The 24,015-nt window shown below is 43.0% G+C and overlaps 1 protein-coding gene across 1 annotated transcript in view; it reads right to left on the minus strand.

The window, feature by feature from the left end:
• Positions 1-24,015, minus strand: part of SH3RF2 (SH3 domain containing ring finger 2) — a 92,578-nt gene that overhangs the window by 49,312 nt on the left and 19,251 nt on the right. The window contains exon 2 of the mRNA XM_075009730.1: positions 3,154-3,423. Within this exon, the coding sequence (XP_074865831.1) occupies positions 3,154-3,423 (270 nt within the window). The remainder of the gene's footprint in view (positions 1-3,153; positions 3,424-24,015) is intronic.

Consider the following 24,015-nt stretch of genomic DNA (forward strand, 5'->3'; position numbering starts at 1 on the left):
AGTAAAGCTCTTTGGCTCATGCTAGGTCCATATCTGCTCAGCTCGATGCTTAGCATGCATTTAACTGCACTTTAAATGCTTTGCTAAATCAGGACCATGAAGCATCAAATAATGGAATATGCCTGAAAAGCAAGTGAGCTTATGACTTTTTAAAAGGTTTCTTTCATGTGGAAATTCTTCTTTAATTACCATTCACAAATAAAATAACGAAAACAGTATTTCAGATATGCACCAAATTTAAACCATTAGACATTTCCAGTCAATTGGCTCTCCACTGTTAAGAAACTCATAGAAAACAATAATTCAAGGGTTGAAATACCCTAATATTAGTGGACCAGCAGTACTTCAAATAGAAGAAACGAAATGTTACTCAGTTTTAATATATTTGTATTTGAGCTATTCAAAATGCTTGCAGGGAGCGCACAAAAAGAAAAAAAAAATCCAAAGGTGTCCTGCACTTTGGACAGAAGAATCCTAAACACTGTTACAGGCTGGGAACTGACTGGCTAAGTAGCAGTGCAGCAAAAAAGGACCTGGGGATTGCAGTGGATGAGAAGCTGGATATGAGTCAACAGTGTGCCTTTGTAGCCAAGAAGGCTGGCGGCATATTAGGGTGCATTAGGAGAAGCATTTCCAGCAGATCTAGAGAAGTTCCCCCTTTATTCGCTCTCCCCTCCACATACACACTATAGAAAGGATGTAGATGCATTGGAGAAGGTCCAGCGAAGGACAACCAAAATGATTAGGGAACTGGAACATACGACCTATGAGGAGAGACTGAAGAATTTGGGCTTATTTAGTTTGCAGAAGAGAAGAGTGAGGGGCGATATGATAGCAGCCTTCAACTTCCTGAAGGGGTGCTCTAAAGAGGATGGAGAGAGGCTGTTCTCAGTAGTGACGGGTGGCAGAACAAAGAGCAATGGCCTAAAGTTACAGTGGGGGAGACCTACGTTGGATGTTAGGGGAAAAAAATTGACTAGGAGGGTGGTGAAGCACTAGAATGCATTACCTGGAGGGGTGATGGAATCTCCATCCCTAGAGGTTTTTAAGTCCCAGCTTGATGAAGTCCTAGCTGAGATGATTTACTTAGGGCTGGTCCTGCTTTGAGTGGGGGCATGGACTCGATGACTTCCTGAGTTCTCTTCCAGCCCTATAAGTCTATGATTCAAAAATGCATGAGACCAAACTCACATATTTTTTTCCTTTGGATTAATTTGAATAGTTGTAGAGTAAAAAAATTGATCTCAAATTCCGATTGAGAGCAGAGTGGTCTTGGCCAAATTCTCCTCCAGCCTGAATCACTTGCATGTCTGCAAAATGGGTAGATGAGGATTCCATTACAGTTTGGTAGAACTTCGGTTTCCTTTTGTGAAGGTGTAAATGAATCCACAAGATGAAGGAGAGGGGAGAATCAGGCCCCCTTTCCAGATGTTGTTAAGAAGAATAGATTACAATTTGATAGAACTTGCCATCTGGACTGTGACTCTTAAATTGCCGTATAGCAATATCTCAGGCCAGATTGTGGTTCATACTGTTATCACCTGGAAAGGTCTTATCATAGCTGCAGTTCCTAGGGTATGCTGATTAGTAGCACCCACTGATATGCAAATAACCTCAAAAGGGGAAAAGAGCAGCAGAGAGGAGGTTATGTGGGATATGCTGAGCTCTGAATCCTCCAGCCAAGGTTGGGTACACAGAGAAAGCTTCATGGACCTTTTGCAATCTGACAGGTGATATTAAAGAGAATCACTGCAGCAGTGAGAGCATACAACGTGAGCTGTCTCACTAGCATTGTAAGGCATGGGTATGTGAGTGAGTGTGCTGGCCCCTCTTCGAAGAAGCATCTGCCTGTTTTATATGTAGGATAACGCTCCGTGTGCTAACAGAGCTGTAGGTGTGGAAATGAGTGCTGTCTCCAAAAGCAAATAAATAGAATGAGTAAGCAGTGAAACAAAGACAAATAAAGCAAAAAAGCAAACAAAACCAGACGGCATGAAAGAGAGGAATGGATCTGCAGTTAAAAAAATTGTTGGCTCCCCCTTTCCCCGTGTTATTGTTAGCAATATTAGAAACCACACTTCAAAGTGACAATGCAAAGTGAGCAGCAGCAGCAGCAGATGCTTAAGTGAGAACTTACAGTACTTTCTCTTCTGGTTGTGCTTCATCCCAGTTTAAAATAACAGCAGATTTTTGGATATTTGGACTCTCTCTTCCTCAGCCTTCCCCACACCTAGCACCAATCTATCAAACCGCCAAACTTTGTCCTTAAACGACTTTAGGGTATTGCTTGTTTTTCTTACTGATTTGCAATGGCACTAAGGGCTGCATTGTCAAGTGAAAAGAAAAACGTTTACTGTCTCTGTTAGGACATTGTTGCCTGTAGGCATTGGTTTCTCAGCTAAATTTAATATGCTTCACCTAGTTTTGACATAGTAGGAAGTGTTGACGTTGCTGTGAAGCAGAGTTACCTTGAAAAATATCTCCTCTAAAAAGAATACATGCAAGTCCTGTAATTTCAGTGGAATACCCTGAGAGATTGCAAATGTCTCTAGAACCATTCTCAACTCATGCACATTCCAAAAGGACTAGTTGAATGTACTGAAGGTGCATAGACCTCTGTCCTCTTATCCGAAAGGCATTCTCCTTTTATTCTATAACAAAGCATCTTTCAAGGCAATCCGAACCAGAGTTTGGGAATACAGCAGCTAATTAGCTGATTAACTAGGAGCAATGCCAGACATTAAAGCAAGGGACTGAACATCAGACTTCTGGATTCTGTTTCCATCTCTGTCAAATTTTCACTCATTTTCTAAATATCAGTGTGTGTCCTTGGGGGAAGTCCTTTAGATGGAACTTTCAACCATTGACTTAAATGCCTGGTAATAGTTGGGTTAACACTGATCACATCTGAAAGCCCCCAACCTCTCCACTTTGCTTTATCCAGGAGTAAAACAGTGATGATACTTACACTGACTTATCCTATTGAGGTGCTGGGAACTTTAATTCTTGTTTGTATAGAGCATTGAGATCTTTAGATGAAAGGAGCTATTGACCTGCAAGGTTCCATGATGCTGAAGATGGGTTAAGAAACTGGTTAAGAAACTACCCAGCTGTTAAAATACATGCCCCTGATTGGTGGACAGGCAACCTTACCTTACGAAATGTCAGGCAGTCCTTATTTTCATTTTTATCTCTCTCTCTCAGATCAAAGTTGTAAAGTGCTCTGCACAGAGGTGGCGGCAGTGGCAGTTGTTTGATAACCTGCACTGAACTGCTTGGGAAGACCCCACTGACCCCATTGATCTCTCCCAGGTACCATTTTTCATCCAGCTGCCGGAGCAATAGGATGATATCGCCTTTATTGAACCTCAGTTCACCAGGGTTTTGTCCTCTGTAGCTGTACACGGCCCTGGCCCGGGGAACCTGCCGAGTAAGAAAAATAAATTAGCTTTTACTCATGACCTGCTGACACAGAGCTCTGATCGTTGTTGTGCTAGCTAGGCCCACCAACCAGCATGGGGAGGATGCGGTTGCTCTGGGGCCCAGTCTTTCCAGGGGGCCTGGTGGCCAGAGCTCCAAGCCCCTTTGAAGTGCTGGTAGGACTGTGCTGCCACTCTGCGCAGCTGGGGTGCGGGGTGGGGCAGCTCTGCAGTCTTGGCAGTGTTAAGGATGACTCCCCTTGGTGCTGTCCCTTCTGTGGCAATGGAGCTAGGCCCCCCTCCCACTTTGTCCTGAGGCCCACTGTGGCTGGATGGATAACCCTCTGATTCAGTTTGGCAATGACAACTTTCCTAACCGAGCAGACACTAAGCAGTTCAGATTTCTTTCAGTGTAAATGACTATGGAACGGATGATAGAATGGGGTCCTTTGCAAATGGGAGGGTGAACTGTTTTTCAAATCCTTGCATTTCCCACATCCCAGGGGAGTGCCCTGAACACTAAACTATAGAGCCTCTTTTTTGCCCAGTAACTATTACCTATTTAAACAGCTCCAGCAGAAGGGAGACCCACCTCAGAATAACCAACAGACTGAAAAGTGGGAGACAGAAGTTCCAGGCCCTCTGCTGAACTAGGCAGAACAGGGATTTGAATCAGGGGTTCACTTTCCCCAGGTGAACCTCCTAACTATTGTGCTACTGACTATTCTAAGAATCCCTCTTCCCAGCCACAACGAAAAACTTCAAAACAGCTTAGTTTCATTGCCTGATGCAGCATGGGAACTTTCAAAATCTCCAAAATTTTTGCAGGGAAAAGAAAATTGTTTCTCACCCAGCCCTAATTTTTTTCTGCTGTTTAGATGTTAGCTGCATGCCTCGGAGCCACCATGATATATTGTGTCTATGACCCACAATGAATCTGTGGGATATTTTTGACTTTTTCATTCTTTGCATTGTTGGAAATGAGATGCTCCTACAAGTTCAGAGTTCTTAGTGAATTGCATATCATTATTGCAAGAGGCATAACAATTGCTGTGAAGGTAACTGAGAATATGCCACTGGGAACTGAATAATTACAAATAAAATGTATTAAAGGAAATACATCTTTAAGCATGTGGAACCCACTGCTGCAAGATGTTATGAGGCAAACGGTGCTGTAGGATTAGCAATTTATGAGAAAAAGAAGACTAACATCAGGAGTTACATGAGCTAGGATCAACTTTATCAAATATATCAACCCTCCTTTTTAACTGTCTCAGGTTAGAAAGAAATTTCTCCCAGTGGCATACTGTTGCAAAATTGCCTAGACTAGGGTTTTTTTCACATATGTATATAACCTTTGGGTTCAGCCACTATTGCAAATTGGACATGAGACTAGATGGACCACTACAGGTTGAACTATTATAATCAGGCACCTCAGGACCTGACTGGTGCCAGACAAGAGAATTGGCCAGACCGCAGGAGATCAATATTGTCTAGCAGCATTACCAACACATCCACTGCTTAATGGGCTCTTAGAAGCATTCAAGAGTAAATTACAGCTATATAACAGCACAGAACACTGAGAGCTAGGACTGGTGGCTGGAAACAAATTTAATGTGACCATAGGAAACTTGGCCACACCCATGATAAGTGATCATCCAGCTAAATAAAATGATGCTGGATTACGGATGTTGCCAGATGAGAGAGTTCCTGATTAGAGAGGTTCAAATTGTCATCTGATATAGCATGACAATTCTTGAATTAAATAGCACCAAGATGCTGTACTAAAACTGCATTATTAAATAAATGTTTTGTGAGTCAAAACAAGAACATTCAATAAGGCTGCTGCTTCAAACAACACATTTGCCTCTGTGCTTAGCTACTGCAGAGGTCTATTGGCAGTGCTCTTTATTGTAGGTATTACAACTTTTCAGGATGCTAAGGCATATGGATTGAAATTCACACCCATTCAAGGAGCCTATACTCTAGTTAGGTCAGATGACCTTCATGGGGGTGGGGGTTGAGGGAAGTATTTTGCGGTTTGAATACAAGCTTTAACCCTTACTGCACTTCCAACTTTGCAGTTAGTTTTACACTACAATCAATCGTAAATGTAAGTGAAACCCAGACTCCACCAGTGTCATGTGGAGTGTAGTAGGACAGCACACTGTCTAATAAAGCTGCTCACCTTAGGTATGTGCACCAGCCCACAACACAAGCATAAGAAGATTAAGCTCCCTGCCTCATTTTCTGAGCTGATTCCGACATTCGTTCCCTGTGCTTCTTGCACCAAAAACTGCACACCTGGAACTGCTGTGTAGCAAGAAGCAGCCTTTGGCTTATCTGTACTTGTTTTCTTCCAGGAAAAAATCTGCAAGGTTGCTTTCAAACTGTAGCTTGGGGCATTGACGCCAGTGATGGCTCTCGGTTTGATTCAACAATCCAAACAAGCCATTGCAATGTGTATTAAATTGGATCTTTGGAGTGGATAAAATATGATCCAGGTCAGTAAGATGGATGTTTTGAGCAAACTCTGTGGTTTTGCTTAGGAGATTGTTGTCCCCTGCACTGTTCCTCATCTCTTCTGATTTCAGTAAATTTCTCCCACCTACTCAGAATGAACAGTTAAACTATAATATTAATCATTAATAAAGCATCTCCGTTTGAAATTCTGAGCAGATAAAATATAAGTAGATCCCTGTACAGATGCAAAATTGGTACCTGCATCTGCAGCCACAAAAATGATCTCTGGATATCTGCATCCGCAGATGCTGGTACCTGTGGAAAGCCACAAATTTGCAGGGTTTTTGAGGCAAAATTTCCATCCTAATCTGTAGCTGCAAAAATGAGACACAGGTATCTGCATCCGTATCTGCGAATACAGATACCTGTGGATACCTGCAGATTTGCAGGGCTCTAAATGTAATCTAAAACCAAGAGTTAAATCAGAGCACTGGCTGCTGAATTAAAAAACTAACTAATAAAAAGCCAAATGATGTGGTGTTTTAATATGAAAACAGTGTGAGAGTCACACACTCGCTGGAGACAATTAAGCCCCCCTGGCAGGACAGAGAGAGCCATTGCTCATTTCATCAAATTCCTAAACATTGGCTCTGGTGTTAGCTGCACTGATGTAAGTCAGGAGCTCCCCTTTGGGGCTTGTCTTCTCCAGAAACTGACATCAGTGAAGGATGCAAATGTAGGGAGACATGTTTGCTAACACCAGTGGGGCCAGTAGACATCGTGGACCTCTGGGCAAAGGGTAGAGTGGGTTGGGGTGCCTGGCTCTGCACCCATGGAGGGGCCAGTGCCAAGAGTGGAAGGGGCAGTGCCAAGGGTAGAGTGGGTGGGGTCAAGGGCACTCACCCTTGGTGCCACTGGGACTGCAGCATGGGGCCTCCCACAGCCATGCAGAGTGTTGACACAGTGCTACCAGCACTTCAAAGGGGCCTAGCGCTCTGACTACCACTGAAGTACCAGCGATGGTAGCAGCCAAAGCACTGGACCTCCTTGAAAGGCCAGGACCCAGGCCTGGTATCCTGTCTCCATTAGCATTCAGCACCAAATTGCTGCAGAGAAAGGTGCAGAGAACACCACAGCTCCTGAGAAATCCCCACCCTGGGATACATATTACAAAGACAAAGTAGTTTCCAGATGTGCAATAGCATTTAGAAAATCTGTGCAAGCGTTTCCACCACTTGGACTCTTCTGCCCCTTTCCTCACAGTGGCTAGGCATAGCTGCCATTCCTGTGGTCCCCAGACACATGAAATATCACCTCCTAGGGCTTCCATTGAGGCGTGAGGGGAGTGTCAAGGTGGGCCTGGAGGAGGCATGACTACGGTCCATTCCTACTCCTTTTTGTCAGTAACAGAACTCAGAGCAAAAGAAAAGTGCATTGTTGTTCCGTCTCTTTAAGGGAGGCTGTCACAGTTAGGTTTCTCCTGTTCTATCGAAGAAACTTCACAGCCTCTAGCCTTCCACAGTTAGTCAAAGCTGAGCTTATTAGGCACAATAAAGCCCCAAACGATAATGATCCCCTTAAAAACAATTGGGTTTTGGAGTCACCTTCCACATGCAGTAGAACAAATGTTCTGAGCTCCCTCCTTCCCATCTCCTTGGCTCCAATGTGCACAGCAGAGTTAAATGAAACTACCAATGCTAAAGATAGCACCAGAAAATACTTCTTCATCTCATCTTTTATCTCATTTCTGAAGCCCTAGATTAACTCTCCCCAGTTGTCAGCTTTTGCAGGTTTATGTAGGGGGAAAAACTGCACATTAAGTGTAAAGCAGGTGGTATATGTGCTTAATTCATTATAAGTACTTTTTGGAGCTTAACTTGGTTTGTTCAAATGGCATTCAATATGGTTACGTGTATTGACATTAGCTGCTCAAAAGTGATCTTCTGCCAGAGGCTGAGCAGCCAAAGACTGAATGATCCCTAGAGACAGAATAATTCTCACTGTTGTCTAGAAGTGGACTTTCCAGGTGAGGAGCACAGCATATTAATGGGGCAGTGGGGAGGATTGATGTGTGGGAGCTTCACCTGAAACTGCTCAGGCTGTGTCCATTCTATGGAAAAGTTGTGGATTTCAGTCCTTAGGGTGGTCAGGGGTTAGGTGATAGTGTGTCTCAGTGGTGAGGCACTGTACCAGGCCTCAGGAGACTGGGATTTAATTTCTGACTCTGCCACTGATTTGCTGGATGACCACGGGCAAGTCATTTCCCTCCTTGTGCCTCAATTTCCCCATCTGTAAAATGAGCATAATGACACTGACCTCATGTTGAGATCTACTGATGAAAAGTGCTGTGGAAGGGCTAAATATTATTTAAGCCAACCTACTTTCATGAGCAAAACAACATGAAATTAAACTCTGCTAATGCGAATGTGAAAAACTGAAGTCCCTTGTTCCTCCTCCAGATCCCGTCTTGCTTCTCATGCAATACCTAGTGTGCATCATCATCATCATCCCATTATCAGAGAGGCAGCACAGTCTAGTGGCTCAAGCACAGGCCTGAAAGTCCAGAATTCTGGAGTCCTAGTACAGATTATGTGGTCTTAAGTGCCTCACTTAACATCTCTGTTGTTTAGTTTCCCCAGCTATACAATAGGGATCACTGTGATGGGGGATGAAGTCTGTTTACTGTTTGCTGTAGAGAGCTCTTGGTGTTCTTCTCCTCTGAATGTGGCTATCACCCCCAAAGCAGGGCTTAAATGTTTTTTAAAACAATGTTTTTCTCTGCCAAGGGTTCATTCCCTTTTAGATTCTGCTGAGCTGCTCAGTGATTCGCGAAATTGCTCTTCTTTCACCTGTCAAAATTGAAGCTCCCCATGGCAGTAAAAAACTACTCTCCCTCTTGAGAACATAGCCCAACAGCTAATGCTTCCAAAGGGCCCATATACTTCTTTCAGTTGCAAAAGCTGGGGTCCTAATCTGTCACATACATGAGTGTGGCCTTCAGTCCCATTGATGTCAGTGTGACTGTAACCCAGGCTAAAGAGCTTGATGGAATTAGGACAAATATGTGAGGAGAATCTGGCCCTTGGTAAATGTGATAATTTGGGGGAACCTGTACCTGATTCTAGTTGCTGTTATGAAGTTGGTAATGTACCCATGGCTGAATACCCCTCTGTAAATGTGCCATTGTGGGGCTATGTGTCTGGCTGTGGCAGACTGGGGCAATAGCCAATTATTAAGGACTTTTAGCACCTGTGTAAGGTAAGAACCTGAGGCAAACAGAACAGTAATTATTTCCTCTGGCAATACAGTTCTCTTCAAATTCTCTCAGTAGGGAGGGGCGGAGCTGGAGCCCATGGAAAGGGAAAAACTCAGGGGTATATGAAGGAAATGTGAGTGTGTGAGAGGAACAGGATTAATCAAGATGGTAGAAGTTGAGCCAAATACAACCATGGCAGTGGGCTGTGTGCTGACAAGTCTCAGAAGAGGTTGCCAGAGATTTCAAGACAGGGATTTTGTTTGGATTCTGGAGGCTTAAAACACAAGGGCCTGGGCTCCTTCACAGCAGTCTGGTGAGTGGACAAGAGGAGGAGCTCAGTGGACTTGTGACAGTAGATAACTAGTCTGTTAATATGGGGTATGTGGAGATGGAAAAGACATTTTAAGCTCTTTTTGCTGCAGGATTGTTTCCCACTCTACATTTGTTAGTGCTTTCTCTGGTCTGATTTTAAATGTACTATAGAGTTTGGTAGGTAGAAGGGAGCCAGCATACAACATATCATTGTTGCAATTTCATGTTTGTTCTGGTTTTAGTCATTCAGACTGAAAATGTTTTGATTGCTTTTTGTGTGTGGAGAGCAAATCTATACAACTGCAAATCTAGCTAAAATGTGTCAGTAATAAGGATTTGGCTAGTACTTCATGTGCACAAACTAGTCCACCACAGCAGTATTCTTGGGGGGAGATTCGTTTTTCTCTGAGATCTTGACTTCAAGTTTCCTGGAGCTTGGGAGAAATGAGAAGGAGACCTAGAACTCAGGAAGAGAATGTGCCATGAGAATAGTTATGTAACTGTTGCTGCTTATTGTGGAGAAAGAAACCAGGAAACGAAGAACTTTCTGTAATAGCTTCATAACACTTTACATCTTCAAGGTATTTTTTTGAAACATGAAGCAAGTAATACTAAGGTTTAATGCCAATTAAGTAATTCAGTTTGTATTATAACACATGCTAATGGTTAAAAATGCAGGCACCTCACTCAATAATACTTGAAGTGCTCCTGTGCAAAAGGAAAGGCAGCAAAAGAACTCTGTATAGCCTTAAAGTCTTTTACAAGGTGTGACTTGTGTAAGCTCTTCCTTTTTCAGTCACAAGGGTTTGTTACTGAAACAACAACAAGTGGCTTTAATATTCTTCTTCTCAGCACAGTTTGCCTCCCTTTTGAGAACAGGATGTAAGGGCTAAATAATCTTAAATGACTTACGTTAGCCCAACAAGGTTTCATTTGTCAGATGTGCTGAGTACCCACAGTGGACACTGGCTTCAGTAGCAGGCACTGAGTCATAATAAAATATTGCCCTGTAGTTGGCAAAGTTCTGGAGCATCAGTACATTTTTATACTTTGTGTGTCTCTTTGCCCTTCTGCCCAGGGGCTCGATGTGACTTTGCTAAATTCCTTGTTCAGTTATACCCTTGCGAACCTATCATAGTCCACAAGAGTGCATTTGAAAACTCATTTTGGCACCATCCAGTGCACAATCTAGCCCTGATTCAGCCTGGAATTCTAAAACAGTGTTTCCCCACCAGGGGTATGCGTACCCTTGAGGGTACATCAAGGTCTTCCAGGGAGTACATCAACTCATTTAGATATTTGCCTTGCTTTACAACAGGCTACATACAAACAAAAGCCCGCTACTGAAGTCAGCACAATCTGAAAGTTCATTCAGGCAATGACTGGTTTCTACTACTTCATATGCCTTATGCTGAAATGTACGTACAATATTTCTATTCCAATTCATTTATTTGAAGATAAGAGGGTAGAAAGTCAGCAAGTGTTGATTAGTAGTCTTCTGTGATGTTTTTGCATGATTTGGTAAGTAGCTTTTAAGTGAGGTGTAACTTGGTGGTAACCAGAATGAATCTGACTCCTGACAAGGGTACAGTAATCTGGAAAGGTTGAATGGCACTTATTTTAAGACCTCAGATGACCTTAGGAACATGTTTCTCAACTGGTATGTGTGCCGTTAAGGTCAGTGGAAGCAGAGAGAAGTTTGAGGATACTTGTAAAAATATATATTTAAAAGGGGTACTTTATTTAAAAAAAGGGATGAGAAACACTGTCTTAGAACACAATCTCCTGAACCAGCCTGACCTCGGATCCAAGCACTGCTGTTTTAGCCTACGTGTATGAAGAACTAAGCTGTAAATTGCCCTGTTAATCTAAGTGATTCTGTGCCAACATGATGTGAAAATCCTGCCTCTTTCCAACAGTTTCATTGTATTACAGCAGATAAGCCCAATACAATCAGCTGTGGTGCTCAAGATGAGATGGTTGCAGCCTCAGGTGTCACCAGAATTCTTGCGCTTGCTAGAGCTGGCCTGAACGAGAGGCACACCAGAAATATCTATGCTTCCTGAGGATGTGTTCCATGCTCATGCAGCCTTGCCATCATTTTGCATTAGCCACTCTCAGTAGGAAATGCATGTGCTATCCATTTTAAAAAGGGGTCAGTGAGGGCCCAGGTCATTAGCGTGGTTTAAACCTCTTGAATTTCATCAAGGCTACTCCCACTTGAGATGAAGCAGTGCTCCCCAAACGATGGGGTGTGGGGGGCACATGGTGGGGCTGGAGCCACCCCACACGAGGGATGTTGGGAGGAAGCACAGCTCCACTCTAATCACAGGCTCCCTCCACAAGATCCAGCTTTTCCCCATCCTTTGTTCAGTCCCCAGCTCTGCTTTTAGCCCAAACTAACCCTTTTGAACCAACTATGCAGGAATGGTGGGGAGGGGGGTGGACAGATGACATTACTGGTAAAGTGTGTGGGGGTGGGGGTGGGGTCATGACCAGAAAAGTTGGAGCACCACTGAGCTAAAGGGATGACTGATAACTCCATTTGCTGATATCTTTTACGTGCTCCACAGACATTAGTTGCTAAACACTTTGCCTATATGACCCCATTCTAAGACTTATTGATTCCTGTGAGCACAGAGAGCAACAAAACAACATGGTCTTACAATGTGACTTGCTGCATTATAGAGCAAAATGGCATCCTATAAAATGACTACCTCCATGCAATGTGACTTTCCATGTATGGTGCGTGCAATGTCATGCCACTGGATGAAGCCATTTTGTAGAAATGTACAGAGCTGCTCATGACCACCATTTGTTGATGGCTGGGGTCACAATCCATAGTTGAGGTATCACTTATGCAGTGTCTAGATTGCTGAGAACTGTTGGCAAAAGGTACGCAAACTGTGCACTGCATTTGTGTATCTCTTGCTTACAGTTTTCTCAGGAGAGGTTTTCCCAACATTTGGCCTGTCCACATGGGGTTGAATGTTGGGGAAAATCCCTTCTGTTGAGATAGCCCTTCTTCCTCGTGGAAGACGAGGATGTTGGCAGACATCTGCCAAGAGACCTCCAGTCTCCTGACAGAAGCCTGCAGTCTAGACATTGCCTGTGCGAAAGAGGAGATATTTTCCCCATGTGTTAAACACATGTTCTGTTTGCTGGGAACCTCTGGGAGGTATTTTGTCTGCCTGAGACCCAAAGCCTCTCAACATAGCTGCTTGGCACCCCCCTCCAAAGTAAGCCATTCTTTAATGGATCTAACTAAGTCTTTATGTTCCAACATTCTTTAGAGTTGGAACCTTGTATTATTGATTGTAGAACACATTATTGGCGCTATTGGCAGGGGGACGACTCACAACAAACCTCTGCAGAATGGTTCTAGAAATAACATGAAGTTTCTGGTTGAAATTTCAAGCTCAATCACTCCCACCTGGAGCCAATTTTAAAAAGTAATCATGGAAATGCTGTTGTTTCTTCACTGAAATGAAGGTACATTCCTGTGTGGCAATGACATACAGTGCTTGATTTCAGTGTATAACTTATGCATAACACTTGCTTTGATTTCAACCTATTTTAAGAATTAAATACATTAAAAGAAGAAGGCCATTTGTTAACAAAAGACTTAATTTTCCTAATATCTCCAATTGTTTAGAACCAAAAGCAACTGTCAGTCTCCCTTGGATGATACATTTCTGCAAAGGCCCTGGTAGATGTAACTTGGAGTTCCTAGAAGTTCACTTTCACTTCAAATCTGGACACACAAAGGATCTGAAAGAAATAGAGATCTGTGCAGTGCTCCCATTAGATTTACTTATTTTACATGTGCCCTGTGGTTAAAAAAAGAGAAAAACCTAATGTGATTGCAGAAGCAGTCAGATCAGGCCTGGATGTATCTGCTAATGCAACTTAAAATGTAAATAATCTGAAAAAAAAATCAAAACTGTCATCTAATTTATTCACTGAGGAATGTCATTAGATTTTTCACTGGTATCTCTGTGTAGATGCTTTCATAGTGCCATTTGTATTGATAGCAGCTTATTCCCTTCACGCTCTGGAAACCAACTCTCTTGGTTAGTCAGCAGGCAAAATGCCTTCCGAACAGTATTAGCGATGCTTTACTGAAGAAAGCTCCAGTAACATTGTATGACTGTGGTCCTCTTAGCACCTTGTGAACACAAGGTGTGAGTCAAACCCATTAACCATTTCTGTTAAATACAACAGAAATTGTTAGTCTTCAAAGTGCTACATTTCTATTGCTTTGTTAGGCTGGTAGTGTCTGAGTGAGACACTTGGCTCTGCTAGTAGCTGTTGATCCTGCTAGAAAATGGTTAAACAGGCTCTGCTGACTTGCTGAGTCAGGTGACTCATCACCCCACCTAGAGATGTGGGTGGAAGGAGTAACTCTTTTAGGAGAGAAGATCTAAGGAGTAGGATGAGCAATCTGGAGAGAGGCACTTCAGAAGCTGCTAAATTTTGGAGGCCTTTTATATTACCTCATTGTTATTTTCCTCATTAACAAAGGCAACCCCCCAGGAAGTGGATGAATTTAGCATTTTCCTGTTGTACATATTGTAACTTGTAGAGAGGGTTGGGAATGGCACCTACTCAGTTAACTGTAGAGGCTTTTCAGTGGCGGTGGTGTGTGTGGCTCAGCTCTTTGAATTGGTAACAATCTCTCTAGTTAATCCTCCTGAAGCCACTCATCTGGGAAGGGACTCTTTGAGTGATTGCTACCATGGTCCTTGATCCATCTCCTGTACTAATTGTTGCTTTCACTTGTGATCAGCATGCTCTCCATAAGCTTATCAGTAATACCACACTATCTTTAACACTCTCTCTCCTTGAGGGATACAGTATATCTGGCCCCTATAGTTCACTTTCTCTAGAGTGCTTAGAATACATGAATATATGATGGATGCCCTCCCTGTAGTCTAATCTCACAGCCTTCATCTCCTCAACTCCTCTTTGTCTTTTCCTGCCCTCCCAGCCTAGCTTCTGTCAGATCTTGCTGCCTCTTTATTTGCAACACCTCTAAAACACAATCACTCTTCTCTGTCCAAACTGTTAAACTTTGGCATGAACATTGATTAGTTCCTTTACCTCTATCTCTCTGGCCTTCCTAGCTCCCCAGTCTATCAAAAACATTACAGATGAAGTGTCTTTTATGTTCTGACCATGACTCTTCACTGACTCCCTTCTTTAACTTTCACTCTCTTTCCACATTGTGATGTTCATTTTCACCTTCACTTTCACTGATTACAGCTTTGCTTCCACCTGCATTGGAGATCTCCTTTCCTCCCATGCTCCCTTCACACCCACCTTCTCTTCCTCAGTCCTTAAAGCTCTCTTTTTAACTCCTGCCACACATAGTTCAGTGCCTTTCCACTACACCACACTTTTCACTTATGGCTGGACCAGTGTCCCTCTTATAGTGTCACCTAGTAGCATACCTGCTTCAAGTCCCTCTTTAGGACTTTTTCTTTTGTTTACACTTCTCTAAATCTCTTCTTCAGCTCACTTGCTCCTTAACTGATGTGCAGAACCTGATACTGACTGGAAACACCTTGGGGTAGAGACTTGCTGTCACGCATGTTTTATATAATTGGTCGCACTTATGGCACTATTGACCAGATTAATTGCTGACTGAAATTGGTTGCAAAACTCTTATTAACCTCTATGGTAAAATAATAATACTTAATTGCTTATTAGTTCAGTATCTACAGTATATTCAGCCAGTCTTTCCAGAGCTGGATTTTTTACCTGTTGTAGACTTTATGGTTAATAATACATCAGGAGGCTCACAGGTGACATGAATTAGTCTTCCATTCAGTAAGGTAGTAAAGAATATCTGCATTTTACAAGACCAGTACTTATCCATGGGAACTACAAGAGTGGGACATACCTTCCTTCATCTCCATCTGCCCAGGAAATGATGATGATAATGGTCCCTAGCACTAACAGCAATTTTCATGTGCAGAATTCATGGTTATCCATGACTATATCACCTCTAGATTTGGTAACTCAGTTCACATGGGGCTAAATGTGAAAGGGCTATGGATACTCAAACTCATGCAGAAGACAGCAGGTCTCATCGTTGGCTGGACAAAACATTAAGAGCATGTAACAAAGTTCTGCATCATCCCTTGGTTCCACTGCAGGATTTAGATCAAGACCCTAATTTCAGCCTTTAAGGATCTCTGGGCTGGGATACATCAAAATCGGAAACTTTCCAGTCATGGCCTACACAAACAACTATGTATCTGTGGGACAATAAAGCAGATAGCACTCAAAGTGACTTTATAGAGCCAGTGATGAGGAGATGCTTTTTACTGAGCCTACTTCCCTATAGGGCAAACCCCCAAAGGAGGAAACCCTGAACCTGGAAGTTTAGAGATCACAGCAAGGCTCACCATTTTGTAAAATCTCCACGAAACATCTGAAAACACAGAACAATGACTCAGTAACAAACTGACAGTAAACAAAGCCTACTCAAACTGGGAATGTAGAAGAGCGGAAACCACTATGGGCCTCTCTATGTTAATTCTGATCACTGTACATGATGCTACAAGAATGCACTTCTGGGAGCTCTGGACATACCTAAGATCCAATTCCAGGATTGGACTGCTCTCGAAGGGCTGTTTAATTGACACACACAGATGCTGGTGCTTGGGCTGAATCTTGTGCTCTAGGGTCCTCCAGTCTTTGTGGGTCCCAGAACTTGGGCTCCAGTCTGAGGCTGAATAACAGCCACATGAGCCAGTCAGCTGGCACAGGACTGCATGGGTTTGTGTGTAACTGCAGTGTAGACATAGTGACAGCTCTTGTGGGGTGTCTGCCTGCTCAGAAAATTGTATCAGCAGCATCTGAAAAGAAGTTGGTTTAGCCTTTCTTGAAATGAATTAAGTGTATCTGCAGAAACTGAGTCTGAGGTACTGCAAAGTCATGAAGAACACGCATTTGGAAGCAGCGTCCACTGTGCATCTTTGAGGGTAACTCCAGATCTCGATCCTGAGGCCCCGTTCTCTAGGGTGAGACACTGAGAACTGCTGTTAAACTTCATAGTGTGTCAGTAATGGCAGAAAGCTTAACCCACAACTATTTGGAATGGTACCAGCAACAGCGATCCGCCATGTATATTGGACACACTGGACAATCTCTGTACTGAGGCTTAAATGGACTTAAATTTGACAGAAGGTGGGTCTATCCCATGAAAGCTTACCTAATAAATTAGTTTTTAAAGTGTTACTTTACTGCTTTTTTGTTTTGATAGTATATAGACTAGCATGGCTTTCTCTCTGTTACTCTTCAACACATGCAAACCTGTAAGTGATCATTTGAACCTCATGGGACATTTAAAAACAGCTGTTTTTCTACAAAAGAATTTTACTACAACATGACAGAGGGAGACATCTGAACTGGAATTCATTTACAAATTTAACACCTTTTTAACCCTGGCCTGACTAGAGGTGGCTTATCCATTACAAGGGCAATTTCTCCACCTTTAATTTTTGCAGGAATGAGATACATCCTACTTAATTTACTTCATTAACTCGTTCTACTAGTGACAGGTAACTTCTTTTTGCCTCCATGGCCCTTGCTATATAGGCCCTGAATTCTGTTTTTCCACTCCATTTCCATCTGCCGAATTGGGTTTTACCCACAAAAGCTCATGCTGTAATCCATTTGTTAGTCTCTAAGATGCCTGCTTGATATTTGTGAAGCTACAAACTAACACTGCTACCCCCGAGACTTTTTGGAAATGGAGATATATTTAAAAATCCCTAAATTCAATATTTCTTTCTCTATTTGTATACATCAGATACACACTCTCCATGGCTGTTGAGCTTTCATATAAAACGTGCAGGGGGACAGGCTTCAGGAACACTTTTTTTAATGCTGTGTGTACCATTTTCATTTATCTAGATTTCTATCTTTCAGTCAGCATTTTAAAATAAAGGACACAGCATGACTGTGCCATGAAACCTGGGTAGATCCTGCCACAGGGACAAATCCTGAGGTCTTCAATTGGAGTATTCACTTCGGGGGGAAGTTTGAGCACAGTTGGCCAAATCCTGGATTAATTTTCAGGCAAAGGCAACATTCCAATTGACTGAAATGGATAGAACAGGACCCTTACTAAAGAGCTGGGATTGTGAAAGGATATGGCAATTTCATCTCTATGTTACTGTAGAGTCACAAGTGTGCATGGCAGTTTCTGTGCATACCCAGCCCTCTCTGAGTTTTGCTAGTCTTCCTTACCAAAGTGCTAGCATTCATCACCAGAACACAGGAAGGATGAAGAAATATGGGGAGAAGGGAGGCAGTATTGGGCCTACAGCAATCACTTTGAAAGAATTGCTAAGTCTTTCACATTTTCCTACCTGAATGCTTCTAATCATTACTGAAAGAAGTGGGGAGAAGGTTGCATGGAAGGAGTGGGTAATTTCAGTATGAGTGGTAAATGCTTTGGTCACAGCTTTAGCGTGCCAAGTACGAATGGATGAATGACCTATCTTGCAAACCTTGCATGTTCTTCTTGGGGCATGCAATCATCATGGTTTGTGTTTGTAAACCTGTTTTCCTGAGATTTGAATGCATATGTGTCTATGTTCTCCCAAGGTTTTTTAGAACCCACATCTTGTAAGCTACAGAGACCCCATGCTAGGGACTATTGAAAGGAAAATCCCACTTCCTTCCCCAAAAGAAATTGGCTGACGCTTCTCCCACCCACACTCACTAGGTTTTATTTTTCAGTCTTTCATAATTTTGCCTTATGACCACTCCTCTTTTCTAATTTCTTTTTTTTTTTTTTAATTCCTCTTTTTCTGTCTTGCTCTAAGTGGAATGTGACCCTTATGTTGCACTCATGTTTGAGTGGAAAATTCAAGATCAGTGTTTGAAGGGTAGAAACTACGACCAAAGAGTTTGCCTGTACCCTGTAGTGAGTTAGTCCTGTTATCTGCAGCTAGTAAGTGGTCTTTAATGTAATCAGTGTCTGATCCTGATTTATAGCATTATTTTGAGATTTCAGGAGATGGGGAGAAATAATGCAGCGGGACAAAACTGAAGGCTGGGATTCAAAAGCTCTATGATTTATCACCACAATAAAACATCTGGGCAATATTCTGCCCCCACTTGTACTCTGTGCAGCCTCAGTCATTCCATGTGAGTTGTACAGGGTGTAAGTGACAGCAGAATGTGTACTTTCTCCAATACACCTGCATTCCAGAAGGAAGTGGGAGAAATAACTTTTTGGTTGAAGTTTTTTTTTTTAAATTTTTTTGGTGGGGGAGCAGTTATTTTGTGAGTCTGTGGCAATTATCCAAAACATCTGACTCTACCACCGTACAAAACCAAGAGGCAAATTAAAGTATATATGGAAGCAATTCAAAGCCTTTCCTGATAGCTGGGAGAAACATACTCTGTAATTATGGTAAATGAGCTAGTTATAACTTCCTTATTATTGACTCTGGATTATTATAAGATTGCCTACTCAAATGATTGGGAATCGGGGGGAAGGCACATTAAAATGCCAAGAAATAAAGACAAACCGTAATAAAGAAAAATGAGGCAGAGGAAGACTGTTTTCTTTGTTTATCCAGCTAAAAGGGCACAACCTGTCAGATCATGCTGCTTGTCACGAATGGCACTTGATGGAATTGCCTGAGACTTGGTTTCTTGAGAAATCTAACTGGGATACATCAGCATGAATGCACGATTCTTTTAAGCATCAGAACAATATGGTTGACATACTTGCAGCCCACTTCACCTACCACTTCTCTTTAATTCAATTTCCTAGGACGCTTGTTGCAAATGATTTAGGTGGAACCAAGCTAAGGAAGCTAGTGTGGATTTCCCCTTTTTTTTTCCAACACCTCTGTTCCTGGCAAAAGCAACAGCTATGTAGGTAGAGATAAAGAAATGAGCTGCACATGCCTTCTCTCGCCAGCTTGTTCTTCTTAAATACTGCAGTGTGACTGCTTTCTGTAGGGCCTCCAACCAACTGGAGATCTTACATGTATGGACAGATGACACACAGTGTTGCAAGAAGTAGTTTAAGTAAGAGGTGCCCTTCCCTCTGAGTCAGTACTGAATCCATCTCGCATTGTGACATAAGGGGCCACTGTGATCCTGAATGTAATGCCTTTGGCCTGATCTAACTTGTCACTTTCCCATCTCCTCTGTGGGCCCTGACTGAAAGGGAACAGCCAGAGAGGAATATGCTCCAGCCAAGTCCCTTTCTACCATGCTTCCCCTTTTTTCCCTTGACATAGGGTCAATGTGGTCACTAGGCCACAGAAACCAGCTATAAGCTGACTGGGGAGACCCTCTGCAAGGAAAACATCTCCAGAGGTCTTTGCTGTCCCCTTTACATCCACTTTGATGCTCTGTACATTAGAACTACATAGAGTTCCAGAGCATCAGGCCTCATGTATATGTGTTGGAGGAGATGTGGGACAAAGAGGCCTATTGGTACCTTCTCTTGGGAAATTTTTTGAAAAAATCTCGTATTTGGTATGGTTTGGCCCATTCCAAAGGGGGAGAAATGTTGATTGGTAATTATGATCTGCAGGGAATGCCTTTTGGTAGCGTGCCAGGAACCTAAGTTGAAGTAGGCAGATTACTACAATACTCCCTTCAGTGTGGTGACAGGATATGAATTAGAGGTGTTGGAGCCCCCTTCCAGCCTATGACTGCCAGAGCCAAATTCACAGTGCTTAGGATGACTTTGGCAGACTCAAACATGACTTGGTTCAGATACATTTGTATTTTTCACTCACATGACTTTCCCAGTTGCAGAGTTGATAATTCTACATGGGAAATAACCTGGAATCACTCTTGCCTGCACCTGTCTGCTCAAATATAGAAAACCATCCAAATCATGTCATCCTCTCTCAGACTGGCACATTTTCTCTGGACTAAATAACAAGAGCTGGATTCTGATCTCAGTGTCATGGATGTAACTTCTCTGCCAGTAACAGAGTTACTCTTGAATCTCATTAGCACAATGGAGAGGAGATTCAGGCCTTAAGTGTTTTTAAAATGCTGGCCCCTGCCAGAGAGCCTCTCAACAGCACATTCAAAGCTGTTCTGTCTAGTAGGTGCTGGGAAATCAGGCTGCAGTCACTGTCACAGAGGACCAGATATAGAACTGGAACATTGTAAACAAGCTGTGGAAAAACAAAACGAGACCCCCACCCCCCATGTACCATCCAAAAGAAGAAGAAGCTGAGATGCTGCAGAAAAGAGGCATAGCCATTCTTTATTGAACAGACTGGAGAGACAACGTAATTAGTTGCCCAGGTCCAAGCTGTGCTTGCAGCCCTATTCTGCTTCAAGTACTATACTATGTGTGTTGGAGCATGAAGGGACCAAAGGCAATGGCATACTAAGCCTGGCCTGTCAGTATATCTCAATCATCTTACATATTACAAGGACAATTTTCCCACCTTTTGATATTCGCAGGAATGGCACCCATCCCACTTAGCTTACTTTTTCCACAGGTCCTGTTAATGACAGGAGACTCCTGCCCCCCCTCCCCCCCGCCCCCGGCTTTCTTCCCCTCCTCCTCCTCTTTTCCCCCCCCGGCCACTCCTCCTTCCCTGCCCCATAAACCCTGGATTCTTATTTTTTTGCTCCAAATCTGATGAAGTGTGTCTTACCCACAAAAGCTCATTATAGCATATTCTGTTATCCAGATTTTACTAACCGGAATACTTGGTTAACTGGAAAATTTCATGAATGGCCATACACATGATTTTCTTTACTAAACAGACAACAAAACAAAAATTATCTGGAATACATTTCCAGTTTTAGTGTTTATTGCATAACTAGCTTGTGGGGTGTTATACAGCACTTTTAACCAGCATCAAGAGAGAATGTCTTGTATAGCTCATATAGAGGTCAGATTATGGAAATCAAAGAAATCTTTATGTATCTGGGATTGATCATTGATGCTGAGTGTGTGAAAGCAGAATAAAGTTGCAGGTACATATAGTTAGTGTTAAGCATCCCACATGTTCAAATTGCCAACTACATGTAATGTGTAGGAAGTCTTTGACAATAGGTATACCTTTTTGTTAACCAGATAATTTGATTAACCAGAATCCTCCACTCCCTGGTGTTTTTAGATCACAAAGAATATTGTTAGTCTTTAAGGTGCTACAGGACCACTTGTTTTCTGTCGGTAAATGTTATGTATCTCGTGACACTTGCCTCTGCAGCAGTGTTTTATTTCTAGAAATTAGGTATTCATTTCTAGGAGAAAGAAGTCCAAATCTGTAGTTCCTCCATATTGACTTCTTGTCCATTAGAGGTTTTTAATTTCATTTAAATGTCTGTTTTAACTCTTCTTGGTGCAGCTGGTGGAAAAGGTCAGTGGGTGGAGGGCCCAAATACAGGACAATTCATCCCTTTTAAAAAAAAGCAGGGATGCCTTTTTGGTGTCCCAAATATGGGACCCTCCCACCAAATACAGTAGGGATGGTCACCTTAGTTCAAACCATATTGAAATTTTGGAAAGCGCAATCTCCGCCCATTCTCTGCAGAGGAGTAAAGGCTGAGGGAGTGAGATCCTTGGACAGAGACTTGTAGAATGTGAGGTGAGTTAAGGGCACTGCTTACACCCTATACCTTATAAAACTATGCAATGGTGGTACTCTTAACTCACCCAGCAATATTGTCAGTCTATCCAACTACACACTCAGCCCAGCAGAAGATCCCACTGAGGAATACACAAAGAAACTACAGCATCTGCTCAAGACCCTCCCTATAAAAACACAGGAACATATTTACACAGGCATACCCCTTGAACCCAAACCAGGTTTATTCTACCTGCTACCCAATATCCATAAACCTGGGAATCCCGGACACCCCATCATCTCAGGCATTGTCACCCTCACCACAGGATTGTCTGGATATGTGGGCTCCCTACTTAGACCCTATGCTACCAGCACCCCCAGCTTTCTTTGAGACACCACCGACTTCCTCAGGAAACTACAGTCCATTGGTGACCTTCCTGAAAACACCATCCTGGCTGCCATCGATGTAGAGGCCTCTTACACCAATATCCCACATGAAGATGGACTCCAAGCTGTTAGGAACATTATCCCTGATGAGACTGAGGCCAAAATGGTGGCAGAGCTTTGTGACTTTGTCCTCACCCACAACTATTTCAGATTTGAGGACAAATTATACTTTCAAATCAGTGGCACTGCTATGGGCACCCACATGGCCCCACAGTATGCCAACATTTTTATGGCTGACCTGGAACAATGCTTTCTCAGTTCTCATTCCCTAGCACCCCTTCTCTACCTGCACTACATTGATGACATCTTTATCATCTGGACCCAGGGGAAGGAGGCTCTTGAAGAGGTCCACCGTGATTTCAACAGTTTCCACCCCACCATCAACCTGAGCCGAGACCAGTCCACACAAGAGATTCACTTCCTGGACACTACTGTGCAGATAAGCGACAGTCACATAAATACCACCCTATACTGAAAACCCACGGACCGCTATGCTTATCTACATGCCTCCAGCTTCCATCCAGGGCATACGACACTATCCAGTGTGTACAGCCAGACAATAAGGTACAACTGTATTTGCTCTGATCCATCAGACAGAGACAAACATCTACAAGACCTTTACCAAGCTTTCCTCAAACTACAATACCCCCCTAAGGAAGTGAGGAAACATTGACAGAGCCAGACGGGTACCCAAGAAGCCACCTGCTACAAGACACCTCACACGGAAAACAAGAGAACACCACTGACCATCACATACAGCCCCCACCTACGGCCTCTCCAAGGCATCATCAGTGATCTGCAACCCATCCTGAACAACAATCTTTCACTCTCTCAGACCTTGGGAGGCAGGCCTGTCCTCGCCTACAGACAGCCTGCCAACCTTAAACAAATCCTCACCAGCCACTACAAATCACAAACCAGTGGCTCTAGGCCTTGAACCAGCCCCTGCAATGGTCCTCACTGCCAATGCTGCTCACATATCTACACCAGTGACATCATCACAGGACCTAACATCAACCATACCATCAGGGGCTCCTTTACCCGCACATCTAATAATATAATATATGCCATCATGTGCCAGCAATGCCCCACTGTAATTTACATTGGCCAAACTGGACAGCTTCTATGTAAAAGAATACATGGACATAAATCAGACATCAGGGATGGTAATGTTCAGAAGCCTGTAGGGCAACACTTCAATCTCCCTGGACACTCAGTAGCAGATTTAAGGGTGGCAGTCCTGAAACAAAGAGATTTCAGAAATCAGATGGAGAGAGAAATCTCTGAGCTGCAATTTATTTGCAAATTTGACTCCATTAACCAAAGATTAAACAGAGACTGGGAGTGGCTCGCAGCTTACAAAGGCAGCTTCTCTGCCCTGGGTGTTAAGATCTCCCCATTAGACTCTGACAAAGGCTCATATCCCCCTGTCTGATCTGACTTGTTTTTTCCTCTTTTGATATCTGCTATTGATAATGGGCCATTTCCACCTTGCTTACTTGACCTTGTCAGCTCTGGTCTTCCCTTTGTCTGG

This window comes from Carettochelys insculpta, chromosome 15 (genome assembly GCF_033958435.1).
Source record: "Carettochelys insculpta isolate YL-2023 chromosome 15, ASM3395843v1, whole genome shotgun sequence".
NCBI lineage: Eukaryota > Metazoa > Chordata > Testudines > Carettochelyidae > Carettochelys > Carettochelys insculpta.